The 17,407-nt window shown below is 36.5% G+C and overlaps 1 protein-coding gene across 11 annotated transcripts in view; it reads left to right on the top strand.

Moving 5' to 3' along the window:
• Positions 1 to 17,407, top strand: part of NAA16 (N-alpha-acetyltransferase 16, NatA auxiliary subunit) — a 65,777-nt gene that overhangs the window by 31,401 nt on the left and 16,969 nt on the right. For all 11 annotated transcript variants that reach the window (XM_043579721.1, XM_043579702.1, XM_043579711.1 and 8 more), the window contains 3 exons: positions 9,922 to 9,994; positions 13,079 to 13,248; positions 13,603 to 13,755. In XM_043579721.1, coding sequence (XP_043435656.1) covers positions 9,922 to 9,994; positions 13,079 to 13,248; positions 13,603 to 13,755 — 396 coding nt within the window. The remainder of the gene's footprint in view (positions 1 to 9,921; positions 9,995 to 13,078; positions 13,249 to 13,602; positions 13,756 to 17,407) is intronic.

Here is a 17,407-nt window from a genome sequence, read left to right as displayed (position 1 = left end):
AATGTTTTCATCCATGTGGTAGCGTGGATGACTACTTCATTCCCTGTATCACCAAATAACATCCCATTGTATGGCTGTGCCACATTTTAGCAGTTGAGGGACATTTTGGTTGTTTCTGCCTTTTAGTTATTATGACTAATGCTGCTGTGAACACTTGTGTGCCAGTTTTCCATATACATTTTAATTTCTCTTGGGCGTGTATACCCAGGAATGGAATTGCTGCTTCAAATGGCAAGTCTGTGTTTAAACTTTAAAAAGACTGCCAGATTGTTTTCCAAAGTGACTGTACCTTTTTATATTCTCACAAGCAGTGTATGAGGATTCTGATTCCTATATATCCTCACCAATAATCCACTTGCTATTATTTGGCATTTGATTATGCCAGCCTAGTGGGTGTGAAGTGCTGTCTCATGGTTTCAGTTTGCAATTCCCCGATGACTGATGATGTTGACTGTCTTTTCATGTGCTTATTTGCCATTTGTAAATCTTCTTTGGAGAAAGTCCATTCAGACTCTTTGAGTTGTCTTTTTATTCTTGAGTTGGAAGTGTTCTTTGTATATTCTAGATACATGTCCCTTATCAGATAGGTGATTTGGAAATACTTTCTACCATTCTGTGGGTTATCTTTTCACTTTCTTTAAAGTGTCCTTTGATGACAAAAGTTTTTAAAGTCCATTTTATGGTTTTTTCCTTTTACTGCTTGAGCTTTTGTGCCATATCCAAGAAACCATTTCAAATCTAGCGTAATGAAGATTTATACATATTTAATAAGAGTTTTATATTTTTAGTTCTTATACTGAGGTCTTTGATACATTTTGAGATCATTTTTATATATGATGTGAGGCAGGAATCCAGCTTTTGCATGTGACTATCCAGTTTCCCAGAACCATTTGTTGAAGAGACTGTTCTTTACCCAGTGAAAGGTCTTGCCAGTTTTGTTGAAAATAAATGGACCATAAAGAAGGTTCATCTTTGGACTCACTGATCTATATATTTGTCCTTATGCTATAGTACCACACTGTCTTGATTACTGTAGCTTTGGGGTAAGTTGAAATTAGGAAGTGTGAATCTTTCAGCTTGTTCTTTTTTCAAGATTCTTTTGACCATTCAGGATTCCTTTTTTTTCAATTTGAATTTTAGAATTAGCCTTTCAGTTTCTGCAAGAAGCCAGCTGGAATTTTACAGGCATTGCTTTGTATCTGTAGATCACTTTATCTTAACAATACTAAGTTTTTCAGTCTATGAACTTTGGATGTCTTTGCATCTAGACATATCTTCTTTAATTTCTTTCAACGATATTTTGTAGTTTTTAGCATACATCTTGTACATCTTTTGTGAAATTTACTCCTAAGTACTTTATTCCTTTTAATACTATTCTAGTGGAATTATTTTCTTAATTTTATTTTCATTTTGTTATTGCTAGTGTATAAAATACAGTTGGTTTTTGTATATTGATTCTGTGGCCTTGCTGAACTGATTTATTTATTATTTATTGTTGATAGTTGGTGTAATGGATTTCTTAGGATTTTCCATATTTTTCTAAATTTGCAGATTTTCTAACATTGGTATTGTTATTAATTTGCAAATTATTGGCAAATTTTCTGATTTGCAGATCATGTCATCTGCAAATAGAAAGTTTTATTTCTTCATTTCCTTTTTGTATCCTTTTAATTTCATTTTCTTCACTAATTGCCCTGACTAGAATCTCCAGTACAATGTTGAAGAAAAGTGATTAGAGTGGATATCTTTGTCTTGTTCCTGATGTTAGGAGAAAGCATCTAGTCTTTGTCCATTAAGTATTGGGTTAACCATGAATTTTTTATATATGCCCTTTGTGATGTTGAAGAAGTTCCCTTCCATTCCTAGGACACTGAGCATTTTTAAGGTGAACATGTGTTGGATTTTGTCAAATGTTTCTTCTATGTCTATTGAGATAATTATGTGGGTTTTTTTTTTTTAAATACTCTTGCTATGATGTATTACATGAATTAATTTTCAGATGTTAAAGCAACCTTGCATTGCTGGGATAAAACCCACTTGGTCATGGTGTAGAATTCTTTTTATATATTGCTGGGTTCAGTTTGCTAACATTTTATTGAGGATTTTTGTTTGTCTCTTCCTACTGGTCTGTAGTTTTCTTGTGACGTTTTTGTCTGGTTTGGGTGTCAGGGTAGTAAAGGCCTTATAAGGAGTTGAGAAGTGTTTCCTTCTCTTCTTCTCCTCCTCTTTTTTTTTTTTTTTTTAAAGTTTGTAAAACATTGGTATTGTTATTAAATATTTGGTGGAATTTACCAGTGAAGCCATCTGGACCTGGATTTTTCTTTGTGGGCAGTTTTTGATTACCTATTAGAACTCTTTACTTGTTATTGGTTTATTTATATTTTCTATTTCTTCTTGACATGGTTTCTGAAATTTGTGTCTCTAGAAATTTGTCCATTTCTTCTAAGTTATCCCGTATTGGCATACAGTTGTTCATTGTATTCCTTTATAATCATTTTATTTCTGTAAAGTCACTAGTAATGTCTCCTCTTTCATTTTTAATTTTAATAATTCAAATTTTTTTTTCTTTTCTTGGTCAATCCACCACAGGTTTGCCAATTTTCTTGATCTTTTCAGAGAGCCAAGTTTGGGGTTTGTTGACTACTCCCCACCCCCATTTCATTAATTTTCACTCTGATCTTTTTTATTTATTTACTTCCGTTTAAGTTTATTTTGCTTGCCTTTTTCCAGTGTCTTTTTTCTAACATGTTCTTAGTGTTCTATACTTTCATCTTTTTTTTTTAAATTTTTTTTATTAATTTATTCTTGAGAGAGACAGAGAGAGCACGAGTGGGGGAGGGGCAGAGAGAGAGGGAGACACAGAAGCCGAAGCAGCCAGTATTTTTGAGACACTCTGATGAACAGTTAATGATAATTGTAATTATGTGCATGAATTCGTTTTTTGTTTGTTTCAAAAGAGTTTTAAGCTTGGGGAGAGGAAAATAAAAGCAAGTGTTTTTCCTACCTAGGAAGGCGTCACAGTATAGTAAAATGTCTGCTGACATTCATTTATTAATCTCCCTCATGATTTTTGCCAAATTTAGGTAATACCAATAGTGTTATTTACTTCATATTTTCACTAAATTTGGTTACTTTTTTGTTTTTGTAAAAATCATGGGCTTGTGCTAATATATTTTTTATAAAACACTTAAAAATAAAACTTAAACGTGTGCTTTCATTAAATGATAACATTTGTAGTTATCTTTTTTTTCTTTAGGTTTATTTATTTATTTTTGAGAGAGAGAGAGAGAGAGAGAGAGAGCAAGTGGGGGGAGGGGCAGAGAGAGGGGGAGAGAGAATCCCAAGCAGGCTCTGCACTGTCAGCACGGAGCCCAATGTGGGGCTCAAACTCACAAACCATGAGATCATGACCTGAGCCAAAACCAAGAGTTGGATGCTTAACCGACTGAGCCACCCAGGCACCCCAAATGATAACATTTGTAAAGTGCTTGTTGATTCAGAGATGTTCCAGAACTATCATTCCGTTACCACTCCATCCCTTACGCCTCATCTCTGCAGGAAATTACTTAATTTTGTTTCGATGTCATAGTTCTTGGACAACTTATCTCTGTGACTAACTCCTTCAAAACCAAAATTGTCACTACAATTACACATTTATTGGAAATTAATCTAGCAGTTTTGGTCCTTGTTGATAAATTACTGTGCTTAGTTTTTTAATTTGGGTAAAAATCAAAAAGTTTCAGTAGCTTTTGTGTTGCAATAACATTTTAACCATGTGATTTATATCTATATGCGAAAAATCTGTATTGCGTAAAATCGTGTATTGGATATGGTATTTTAGAACTTTGTCCTTAAGTGAGGTTAATAAAATTCTTTTAACTTGCACATAAGAAAAGTGAGTCAAGGGCCATACTTTAGGAAATTATAGTAGTCACAGTATTTGCTCAGGTTAGATTTTATTAGCAAAATAAAGCTGCTTCAATCCTGATCAGATATTAAATCAAGAGATGGTGGTTAAACTTGGAAATTTTTTTGGTTCATAAAAATTTTGGCTTTATAATTTAAGATGTCCATTTTAAGGATTTTAAATTTTTATTGTGATCTTAGATATCTAACTCAAGTGGATTAGATTTCTTGATTTCAAACGTGTATTTATTTTAAGAGACAGAGCCCGTGAGCAGGGAGGTGGGATAGGGAGAGTGGAGAGAGAGAATCCCAAACATGGAGCTCCAGCCTGGAGCCTGATGTGGGGCTTGATCTCACAAACTGTGAGATCTGACTTGAGTCGAGATCAGGAGTTGGATGCTTACCCAACTGAGCCACCCAAGTGCCCCAGTATTTCTTTTCTTTTTTTTTAATTTTCTTTTTTTAGTGTTTATTTTTGAGAGAGAGCGAGAGACCGAGCACCAGTGGGGCAGGGGCAGAGAGAGAGGGAGACACAGAATCCAAAGCAGGCACAAGGCCCTGAGCTGTCAGCACAGAGCCCAACATGGTGCTCGAACTCACCAACCGTGAGATCATGACCTGAGCTGAAGTCAGACGCTCAACCAACTGAGCCACCCAGGTGCCCCTGGATTTCTTGATTTTAATGTTTATTTATTTTTGAGAGAGACAGAGCACGAATGCGGTAGGCACAGAGAGAGAGGGAGACACAGAATCCAAAACAGGCACCAGGCTCTGAGCTGTCAGCACAGAGCCCGATGTGGGGCTCGAACCTACAAACTGTAAGATCATGACCTGAGCCGGAGTCAGACGCTTAACCATCTGAGCCACCCAGATGCCCTGTCTTGATTTTAAATGACAGTGGTAAAATACTATTTTCAAGAAAAAGAGCCATTATATATTGAGTTTTATGTGAAAGGAGTTGAGTATATTTTCTCATCGAGATATAAATGGTAAGTAAACTTGAAATAAAATGGATCCTTCTATCTGAATAAAATTCCTTAGACTACCTTTCATAGACAAATTTGGAAAATTGAATTGTTCACTTAATTACTCACTTGATGATTATAATACGCATATTTTGGATTGAAGAAACATGACTAATGAACTAGGATTGCTGGTGTTAGCCACACTTTTTTAAAATTTAATTTATTTAGGAGATTTAACGTGGACTTTCTATTATCTTGATTTTTTTTCTTTAATCACATTTATTGTGAAGTCCTGAAGCTGGAGATCTGTTTCATTCAATAGTTCTTATACTCCTTTATTAAGAATTATATGTAACTTTAGTATGTGTTTTGTTATACTTTTTAAATTATTAAAACAAATGTTTCACTCTAAAAATTCAAAAATACACCTTTACCTAAAACCTGCCCTAGCTGCAGTTTTTGCAAATACCAGTAGATGGCAGTGTAAGTTCATGAAAAAATACTTGCCTCCATAAATTCAACAACTTGAATACTGAATTCTAAGCCTGGAAAGTTGTAAAGTTACAGATATTCTAAGTGAGATTGATGGGGCAGTTTTGGTCATGGTGGGTTAAAAATGTCTATTACCTTTCATTTTGTCTTGTAATAATAGGTGCTTATTTTGTTTGTCTTTGTTTTTGTTTTAGTAACTTTTTTTTATCAGTTCACAAGAATTAACAAGGCAGCTTGCTAAAAATAGATTGTTCCGCTCAGAGTTTCTGATTCGGTAAATCTGGGGTTTGGTACCAAAATTTGCATCTCTTAACAAATTACCAGGTGATGCTGATGCTAACATTAATGATGCAAATGATCTCAGGACCACACTTTAAGAACCACGTGTTTGTTTGTTCATTGTAGTAAAACAAAATTTACCATCTTAATCATTTTTAAGTGTACAGTTCTTTGATATTGAATACATTCACGTTGTTGTGCAACCATCATCACCATGCATCCCCAGAACTCTTTTCATCTTCTAGAACTCTGTGCTCTAATTTAAATAATAACTTCCCATGTCCTCTTTCTCTCAGCACCTGGCAACCACCATTATATTTTCTGTTGCTATGATTTTTATAAGTCTAAGTACCTCATATAAGTGGAATCCTAGCATTTGTCTTTTTGTGACTGACAAATTTCACTTAGCATAGCGTGCTCTGGTCCAGATTCATCTATGTTGTAGCATATTGTAGAATTGCCTTCCTTTTTAAGGCTGAATAATATTTCATTGTATGCATGTACCACATTTTGTTTATCCCTTCATCTGTCCATGGACATTTAGGCTGCTTTCACATTTTGGCTGTTGTGAATAATGCTGCTATGAACATGGGTGTACAAATATCTCTTCAAGACCCTGCTTTAACTTCTTTTGGGTATATATCCAGAAGTGGAATTGCTGGATCACTTGGTGATTCTGTTTATAATTTTTTTGAGGAACTAACCGTACTGCTTTCCATTTTATTTATTTATTTATTTTTAATATGTATTTTTGAGAGAGAGAGACGAGAGGCAGAGCTTGAGCAGGGAGGGGCAGAGAGAGGGAGTAAAGCCAGTAAGGCCACTGAGTCTAGAGCTTTTCTTTGTTGGTAGATTTTTAATTGCTGACTCAGTTTCTTTCTTAGTTGTATGCCTATTCATATTTTAAAGACTACTCTTTCTATTTTTATTTTTTTAAGTTTACTTATTTACTTAGAGAGACAGAGACAGAGCACACACATGAGTGGAGGAGGAGCAGAGAGAGGGCAAGAGAGACTCCCAATTAGGCTCTGTGCTGTCCGCACACAGCCTCACATGGGGCTTGATCTCACGAACCGTGAGATCATGACCTGAGCTGAGATCAAGAGTCGGATGCTTAAACAACTGAACCACCCAGACACTCCAAGTACTACTCTTTTTAAACAATCTTCATTTAAAAGCCTTATTAATACAAAACAGCATGATTATTGTGTTTCAAAAGAATATACCTATATTCTGTTACCCTAAACCATTTGGTCACATTTTTGCTGAGTATGTGTCTATACATACATGTTTTAGTGAAGTCATAATGTGTGTAAATTCTTTTCATGTTCTCTTTTTTTTTTGTTACTTACATATTTTTCCCCACTATGAATGTATAATTTCACCTATTTCCCTGTTGCCTTCTATCTTAGAGAATTATGCCATATGATGCTATCTCATGTAGAAGTGTTTTAATTTGGTCTTTTTTGTTTGTTTGTTTTTGTTTTTGTTTGTTTTGTTTTGTTTTGTTTTGTTTTGTTTTTACTGATGCCAGTAAAAATGGTCCATGACTTCATGGATACTGTACCCTGTGACTCTGTGGGGTGGGGTTCTAATTTGGATTCAGAATTAGTATGATTAAAGCATACTATCTTATGTTACATTGAATGTGTGAAGAGATTTCTTTTGTAGCCATACATATCAAAATCTGTTTAGGAATTTTTGATACATGGTCTGCTCTCCAGTGGCACTAGAAATATAGTGAATTTTGGTTAGTTTATAAAGAGGTCTAGGGAAAGAAAAGGAATATAATTGTCTTTCTGAAAATAAAAATGTCTAAAGTTTCAATTTTCATGAAATAGTAAGATTTCAGATCTTATTTTAATAGTAGGTAGATCAATGAATTTGGGTAGGAAAACCGCTAATTGTTTTAAGTAGAGATTCTCACTTTTTGCCTACCAAGGCTGCTAACAGTCATGTAAAATTTCACTAAGCCTTTTTCATTTTTTTTGTAGATATGCTAAGGATTCATAAATGGATGCAGTCACTTGTTAATTTTATATTTTCACATTTTTAGATTGTCCTAGATGTTTACAAACTTGAGATCATGGTTTATTTACTAACATAACAGACTTACTAACAACATTTGATGTTAGAGATCATAATACATACAGGGCCCTGAAAGTAGGTAGTTAGGACTTCCCAGAGAGACTCATTGGCTGGCTTGTCCCTCTGAAACACACCCTACCCCACTCCCAGATCAGACAGAACAGAACTTCTTTCAATTTCAAGAACTTATTAATAACATTCTTTGGGGGGCGCCCGGAGGGCTTAGTCAGTTAAGCATCTGACTTCAGCTCAGGTCATGACCTCACAGCTCGTGAGTTCAAGTCCCACATCAGGCTCTGTGCTGACAGCTCAGAGCCTGGAGCCTGCTTCCAATTCTGTGTGTGTCTCTCTCTGTCCCTCCTCACTCCTGCTCTGTCTCACTGTCTCTGTCTCTCTCTCAAAAATAAATATTAAAATAAAAAAAAATAACATTCTTTGGGCACTCAATTTGGAAATGTGTATTTGTAGATATGTGCCTTAATGCCACATCAGAGTGTACTAAGATTGTCCCTCCTAAACCTTCTCTTACTTTTTTTCTCTCTTGTATATTTTCCCCTTCCTGTTGTCCCTTGTGTGTGTGTGTGTGTGTGTGTGTGTGTTTAAAGCTTACCCCCTCTCTAATTTTGATGCACTTAGTATGTTTTCCATGCTCTGGCTGATTTAATATGCACCATTTGGTGTTTTGAGCACTAAAACTGATTGGGGAAAGTTTCTTGCCCTGTTATTATTAGTCTCTAGTCTTAATGCACCCCCTGTGAATCTGAGAGAATTGCCATTTAGTTATAAATGTGCCACGTCCCATCCACTGATTGATACAGCAAGTAGTCAGAAGCTAAATTCTGGAGCCTTATTACTTGGGTTACATTTTGGCTCCACTGTTGTATACTTTGAGCTTATTTTTATTTTCCTTTTGCCTATAAGTTCAAGTTAATAATAGTATATACTATCATAGGGTTGTTTGGAGGACAAGTGAGTTAATATAAGTAAAGTACCTAAAACAGTGCCATGTAGGGTTGACTGTAATTATTACTTATAATTTTTTTTAATGTTTATTTTTGAGAGAGAAACGGAACATGAGCGGGGGGAGGGGCAGAGAGAAAGGGAGACACAGAATCTGAAGCAGGGTCCAGGCTCTGAGCTGTCAGCAGTGAGCCCAATGCAGTGCTCGAACTCATGAGCTATGAGATCAAGACCTGAGCTGAAGTCGGATGCTCAACCAACTGAGCCACCCAGGCGCCCCTATAATTATTACTTTAATACATGTAAAGTGCTTGTGACAGTTTGTGGCTTCTTACTGTTGTTCCCTTGTCTGGTATGTTCCCTTTGTCTGGTGGTATTAGCAGCATCCCATGTTTTAAAACTAGAAAACTTAAAAAATTATCGCAATTAAAATAATACCATATTTGTCAGATACTATTAAGCGTTTTAATGGGTTCCCTTCACTTTTAAATCATTACTTTTTTTGAACTTCACAAGTAAGATAGTTATATTTTTCCAACTTATTCTGAACAGTTAACATCAATAGACATTTAAAATCAGTTATACATAAAAGCTGTTTTTTTTTTCTTTTGCCACTTCTAATTCATGTCACTTTTAGTTTGCCTCTTTCAGGGCATAGCACATTAACAGTGTGGTTTCTAGTATTTCAGTCCTTACTTGAGGGGAGTGTTGAAATATAACTCTTTATTAAAATGATCACTAAAAATTAAGGGGGTTTAAACATCTGCTTAGGAGTTTACTTCACCTTTTCCATCAATTCACTGTGTCATTTGGGTCACTGCACTTGAGTTTTTTGTTATGAGTGGCTTTAGAAAATCTGAATATGTAATGGTTTACAACTTCACAATATAACCATGAGAAGCAAAAGGCAAACTGTTGGAAAAAATAAAAGGTTTTGTAGTAATTAGTTATGATTTGTCCTTTGAAAACTCAAAGCTACTTACTGAGATGGGAGATTGAGGATTGAGATGCTGTTTTACTATTAATAAAGAGCAGTATATTTTCTGTGTTTTTCTTGCTTTCCCCTCACACGATGGGGTGGGGGGGGGAAGGGGGAAATAGATATACTAATAGTTAATTTATAGTCCTGAAATAACCTTCACATTGTTTCCAAATTTAATATACTCCACAGTAAATATAAATAACCTTCAATAAAATATTTTTAAAATTTAAAACTATGTTTCTTTAACAGATTTCTATAATCCAGGAGCTTGTTACGAATTATGAAGCCTCTCTTAAAACGTGTGACTTTTTTAGCCCTTATGGTAAGTTTAAATTAGATTAAACTGGAATTTGAATACTCATTTCAATCCATTTTTAATCACTTACAGTAAAACTAACTTATATTTTATGTATGTGCTACACGATACCTATTTACTAAATAGTTTTTGTTTTTGAATTAGTAAATGAAAAGAGCACTTTCTTTTATTTATTTATTTTTTTGAGAAAGAGAGAGTACACAAGTTGGGGAGAGAGGCAGAGGGGAGGGGAGAGGGAGAGAGAGAGAGGGAGGCAGGGAGAGGGAGAGCGGAAGAATCTTAAGCAGGCTCCATGTCAGGGAGGAGCCTGAGGCAGGGCTTGATCCCACAAACCTGCGATCATGACCTAAGCTGAAATCAAGAGACGCTCAACCAACTGAGCCACCCCAGTGCCCCTTGAGAAGATCACTTTCAATCTTACTTAAATTTTCCACAATCTTGTGAGGTGGGAGCTAACTCTGTTTTAACAAGAGTAAGTGCTTCAGAGGTTAAGTGGCTTGTTTAAGGTCATATAGTTAGTTTACACTGAAACCTATTTTTCCCAAATTCCTACTTCTCTCTTCTTTCTACTAGTTCATTACTTTGAATTCTGTATGATTTAGGAGCACCCGGGTGGCTCAGTCGGTTAAGCATCAGACTTCAGCTCAGGTCATGATTTCCCATTTTGTGAGTTTGAGTCCCACGTTGGGCTCTGTGCTGATAGCTCAGAGCCTGGAGCCTGCTTCGGATTCTGTCTCCCTTTCTCTGTGCTCCCCCTGCCCCCACCCCGCTATGCTCTGTTTCTCTCCAAAAGTAAATAAACATTAAAAAAAAATTTTTTTTAATTCTGAATGATTTGGTTCTTTCTCTCTTTGTAGGGACATGTGTAATTCAAGGAATCTTAGTTTAGAAAACACTCTAGAATGCTTTCAGTCATGCAGATGGTAACTTTAGTCTGAGTTCTTCATGTATCTTTTACATGTTATTGCTCTTTTGTTTTTGTTTGAAATAAATTTCATAATGAAATAACAGAAACAGAAATAAATAGAATTATGAACCCTTGTGTCCCCTTCACCCAGCCTCTATTACCAGTATTTTGCCAGTCTTATGTAAAGTTATCTCCTGTCTAGTTTTTTCTCTGGGGTATTTTTTTTAATGTTCATTTATTTATTGAGAGAAAGAGCACACATGTGTGCACACATGAGCTAGGGAGGAGCAGAGAGAGAGAGAGGATCCTAAGCAGGCTCCATACCGTCAGCACAGAGCTTGATGTGGGGCTCGAACTCATGAACCATGAGATCATGACCTGAGCCAAAATCAAGAGTCAGATGCTTATCCAGCTGAGCCACCCAGGCCCCCCATTTCTAGGGTATTTTTAAAGCAGACATACTCTTTCACCTGTCAGTACCTTAGTGTACATCTCTGTTTAAAACACTTAAACAGAAGATACAACCACAGGGCTATCTCACATAGTATTAACACTCATATCCTAATATCTAATACCCAGTCCAAATGTAAATTTCCCCAGTTTCCTCAAAAACTGTCTCTGCATAAATGGCTTATTTGAATCTGGCTCCAGCAAAGGTCCACACTTTATATTTGGTTATGTCTCGGATAATTTTTTAATCTTGATAATTAACCTCCTGCCATTAAAAAAACTACAATCACTATTTGTAGTAGGTCATTTGTATTTTGGAATGTCCCATATTATGGATTTGGCTGAATGCATTTAATATATTTTGCTATCCAGATTTCATGTGAACTTCTAGTTAGATTTACAGGCTTGATTAGATCCAGGTTCCTTGTGAATACCTCTTATGTGATGCTTTGTACTTCCTGTTGTATCACATCTGGAGGCAGAAGACATTCTGGTTATTTGTCTTTGTGATGTGAAGATTGATCAGGGTTTAGATGTTACAGCCTGATCTGCTGGTTAAAAAGTTCCTCTTACCTAATGATTTTAGCAGTCACTGAGGATCACTGCCTCAATCCCTTTTATTCTATAATCACTTCCCCTCTGCATTTATAATAGCTAGAATTCTCTGATAAACAACTTTTCCTTATCAGGAATGCCTGGGTGGCTCAGTTGGTTGAGTGTCTGACTCTTTGGTTTAGGCTCAGGTCATGATCTCATCATGGTTCGTGGGTTCAACCCCGTGTTGGGCTCTGCTCTGACAGGTCAGAGCCTGGAGCCTGCTTCAGATTCTGTGTCTCCCTCTCTCTCTGCCTCTCCCCCTGCTTGTGCTCTGTCTCTCTTTTTCTCTCTCTCTCTCTCTTTTTCTCAAAAATAAACATTAAAAATTTTTTTTAAAAAGGAACTTTTCTTTATCAAATATTTGGTTTCCCTGAGATATAGTTTATATAAGAAGAACAAGATAAATGCTTGTCTTTTTCCTTTATTATTTCTTTTAATTTATGTTAATTTCTGTGTTTACAAAACTTGTTTTTTTTTCTGTGGTATGGGTAAATCCTCCATTCTACTTTTTCTACCTGATTTCTTACCTGTATCCATTTTAAAATTCATTTTGAGAGCTTGATATTTATTTATCTACTCTTCTGTAGCTTGAGGAATGGCATGGAGCTCAGCTGACTGTGTGTGACTGCTTTTGTCACATGGCAGGGCTAATTCCACCTTGTCAGGAAGGTATCTTCATACCCTTCAACTTGGGGTTTCCCTGATTTGGGGTTGAGTCTTAGGAAGTGCAAAGCCCTGGCAGTTCTTGTTTTTGTGACAGTCTTGCAGTGGTATTTAGGGACATCTGTTCACCACGCTGTGACCTTGATTTTTCTGGGCCTGCTGCCTTATGTTCTGAGCCGGAGAATGCATCGGGTTAGACTGATTCACCTCTTTTCCCCAGCACTGTTTCTTCGGAGTGAAGTAGAGGTCAGAAGTCTGTGAAACCAGCATGTTGTTTCTCTTCCTGGCTGCTACTTTTTGAACTTTATGGCATAAAGTCCTACCTCTCTCTGTTGACATTGGTCATTTTTCTGGGTTTTTTTCTGCTTATTCTTATAATAATTATTAACTTCATCATGCATTAAGGGAGAGAAAGTATATGACTTACTTTACTTTGCCTTCTTCTTTATAATTTTATATTTGTTTGATTGCAGAAAATGGAGAGAAGGAACCCCCGACAACACTTCTCTGGGTTCAGTATTTCCTGGCACAGCATTTTGATAAACTTGGGCATTATTCTTTAGCTTTGGATTACATTAATGCTGCAATTGCTGGTACTCCCACTCTAATAGAATTATTCTATATGAAGGCAAAAATTTACAAGGTAAAATCCTAGTCATGTTTTTTGAATAGCTGAAGAATTTGGCTACTTTAAGAACCCTTGGAGTTTTTTCCATACAGAAATAACTTCTGTGGTACCCTGATAATCTATTTCTAATACTCTAATAGTCCTAGGGAGTTATGTTACATAGTTGTATAAGCAGTGCATAATCAGTGTTAATTACTTGAATCATCTCTTAGTAAATGTAAATTATAACTTATCTAAGGATTTCTAGAGAAGTTTGACAGAAATGGTACCAGATTTCTAGTTTGTATAATTTTTTTCTATTTATATTCACCCATATTCTTTTAATAACAAATACTGTGATTTCTTTAATAATGCTTTCATTTCTTAAAGCATATAGGTAATCTCAAAGAAGCTGTAAAGTGGATGGATGAAGCGCAGTCTTTGGACACAGCTGATAGATTCATCAACTCCAAATGTGCAAAATATATGCTTCGAGCAAACATGATAAAAGAAGCAGAGGAAATGTGTTCCAAGTTCACAAGGGTAAGAAATGCCATATGCGAGTGTGTACTTTTCTGAGTTAGTACAGTTAAACTTAAGCTCTATGATGATTTATGAAGTTTGCCACTAAAGTTCATAAGAATTCATTTTTGTCATTATTTTTATTAATCCCATCTAGCTTGTGTCCTAAGGATGGTTTCTTACTGTGGTTCAGTGTGTGTATGCGTGTGCTTCTGGTGGGGGACGGTTGAAAGACAATGATAGGAGCACAGTATCATTATACGAAAATAAGCAATATACCAGACTTCAGTGCTTATATGTAATATTCAATTCACAACTCTTTTGTCTCATTAGTAATTTGTGGCTGCTTTTTATTTCTCTTTTCAGTTTCTTTTGAATTGCTCATAGAGTTTTTTCTATGTAGAACCAGCCTCTTCGAGCTATAATTTCTGACATTTCAGAATTTAAGTTCTCTGAAATTGTTGGGCTGAACATCTGTTCCTTTCCTGTCCCTCCTTCCCCATCCGTACATCTCTTTTTCCACATGAACTTTCTATCTCATTATGAAAATAGTAAGTTTATGGTTCAAAATATATGTAGACTAATGGAACACAATAGTAAGCTCAGAAACAGATTGACGTGCATTTGGAAACTTGGTATATAGCCACAGGTGCTTTCAGAATCAGAGATGAAAAGATATTGCTAGCACAACTGACAACAATAAAATGACATTCTTCTCCTGCACACAAATAGATTCCAGGTTGATTAAAGAAAGTATTAAAATTTATCTTTAGAGTTTGAGGTAGGAAGCATTTGTTAAGAAACTAAAAAAATTTAAGTATAAGGGTAAAATTGATATATTTGACCATATTAAAAATTAAAGTGTACATATAACAAGGAATAACCATAAACAAAATGAGACAGTAGGCCATAGAATTGGAGAAGGTATTTCCAAACCATATGATGGACTAAGATTTTATAGGGGTGCCTGGATGGCTCAGTCAGTTGGCCCTCTGACTTTGGCTCAGGTCATGATCTCACAGTTTGTGGGTTTGAGCCCCACATTGGGCTCTGTGCTGACAGCTCAGAGCCTGGAGCCTGCTTCGGATTCTGGGTCACCATCTCTCTCTGCCTCTGCTTGTTGTGCTCTATCTGTCTCTCAAAAATAAACATTAAAATAAAAATTTAAAAAAAAAAGAATTTATAAAGAACTCCACAAAGAATTCACTGAAATAGTTCCTTAATACACATTGAATGTGACATTGAGGCATAAAGAGGAAACCACATTTCCAAGTTTAATTTCCAAGTTTTAATTAAGATACCCTGGAATAAATAACTTTTACCTCCGAGTGCACATTATGTATACAATGGAGGGCCTTATTGCTGGTGTTTGAGAGTAATTTAGGATGAAAGTAAGTTACCCCTGTGCCCTGTGATACTAATGTTTTCCTCATGCAGCCCCAGCATACCACCTTCCTTAACTGTTAACTAGAGTCTGGTTGTGTTTGGGTGTTTGTCAAAACTGCTTATAATTTAGAAGTCACAGAATAGCTTGAATTTTGTTGTGAAATCTTAACTACTTACAAGAATGTCATAGAAACAAACACACACACACTAAACCTCAATAAGAGAAAGACAAGATGAGAGAAACATGGGCAAAGGATGTGAATAGTTAGCTCACACAAGTGGAAAATGGAATGGCCAAAAAAGATGCTTGCATTAGTAATTAGAGAAACAATAAGATCTCATTTCGTACCATCAAAGTGGCATAAGTATTCGTAGGTATTGGTAAATAATATGTCATATATATCATATATACACATATCTCCTATGTATACATATGGATCACATACAGCAAAACCTTGGATTACGAGTAATTTGTTCTGCGAGTGTTCCACAAGACGAGCGAGCATTTCTAATAAATTTTAACTTGATAAATGAGCAATGTCTTGCAATATGAGTGGTACGTGATGCTGAACATCACATGATCACAACTGAGCCAATGGTTCTTGAAAGTCGCTTTGATAAACAAATACTTTGGAATACAAGCATGTTTCCGGAATGAACTATACTTACAAACCAAGGTTTTACTGTATACGAAATACATGTCCTGTATATTTAGGATGAGAGAGAGAGACAACAGATGGTCTATAACTAGTAGCCTTTAATGAAAACTTAAATGTCTGTACGTACACACACAGCTCTCGCTCTCCCTCTCAGCTCTCGCTCTCCCCTCGAGAGAGAGAGCGAGAGAGAGAGAGAGCTCTGTGTGTGTATGTACAGACATTTAAGTTTTCATTAAAGGCTACTACTTATAGACCATCTCTTCTCTCTCTCTCATAAAAATGGCTTTTGCATCTGAACCTGCCTGAGCTCTCCTTTCTCATATTTAGAGTAATGCTAATAATTTGTATACCATTTGTAAGGGGAAATGGAAAGTAGCTTTAACAGTTATTAAGCACTGAACTAAGTATGTTATATACATAATCTCATTTAATCCTATCAGTCCTCTGATATCATTACTCCCATATTATAGTTAGAAAATATTTAGAGAAGTCAGGTACTGTGCCCATTGGAGATCACCCAGCTAGTCATTCCTTTTGGAGCCAGGATTCTAGCTTAGCAATCTCTGACACTAAAGCCCATGTTTTAGAATGGTAATAGGAGCAGAAACTGTAGTGACTAGTGTTTCAGAAATTCACACACCACAGGATCAATAGATTGCGAAGTGGTAGATGTAATGAAGAGAGAAAGAAGTAGCAAGAGTGATGGGTATTAGGAGAAGAAAACTAAAATGAGCAAAATCGTCTTAGTGTTCATGTTCACCTACCACTGAATCATGTGTTTGTCTGACGTTTTGCAGCAAGGTGGGTGAGGCTCTGAAGGGGTCATGTAGTAGATAGTGCAGGGGTTCAAACTCTTTGATGCCCTTTGCCCTGCGACACAGATTTGGAGACAGTAAGAAGTACAGGAGTAGATACAGAAGCAGGTGGTGTCTGTGCAGGAAAGTACCACCTGGAAGCCAAAGCAGAGATCGGAAGGAAAGTGCAATTAAAATGAATATACAGGGGTTCCTGGGTGGCTCAGTCTCTTGAGCATCCGACTTCGGCTCAGGTCATGATTTCACAGTTTGTGAGTTCGAGCCCTACATCCGCCTCGCTGCTGTCAGCCTCAGGGCAGAGCCCGCTTTCGATCCTCTGTCCTCCTCTCTGCCCCTCCCCACCTTGTGCTCTCCCCCAAATAATAAATATTAAAAAAAAAATAAAACGAATATACAAAACTTCTTAACTAGATCAAGTCCAGTGATTTTAAAAACCAACCAACACACACACACACACACACACACACACACACACACACACCGAAGTCATAGACAACCAGGATGTGTTTGAAAAGGCACTACAGAATGAAGAAGAAGGGGAATGGTTGTCTGTTTGAGGAGAGGAGTCATCAAACCCCGTGGTTCAGCTGGCTTGTCAGAATTGCCTCTGGTAATGCACTCTTGACAAGCTGTCTTGCTGGATGGAGACCTGGGTCTGCTCAGCCACCCTCGTTCCTGGGCCAGATGGGCCCAGAACGTGTGGTGGATAGCCCAGGGAGTGAGCCAGCAGAGGCAGACTGCTAACCTCAAATAACCAGTTTATGTCTGATTATAAGTGATTCTATCTGATCACTAATAAGTGAGTGAAGTGTG

This window comes from Prionailurus bengalensis, chromosome A1, assembly GCF_016509475.1.
Source record: "Prionailurus bengalensis isolate Pbe53 chromosome A1, Fcat_Pben_1.1_paternal_pri, whole genome shotgun sequence".
Taxonomy (NCBI): Eukaryota; Metazoa; Chordata; class Mammalia; order Carnivora; family Felidae; genus Prionailurus; species Prionailurus bengalensis.
This window is presented reverse-complemented; position numbering and strand designations above follow the sequence as displayed.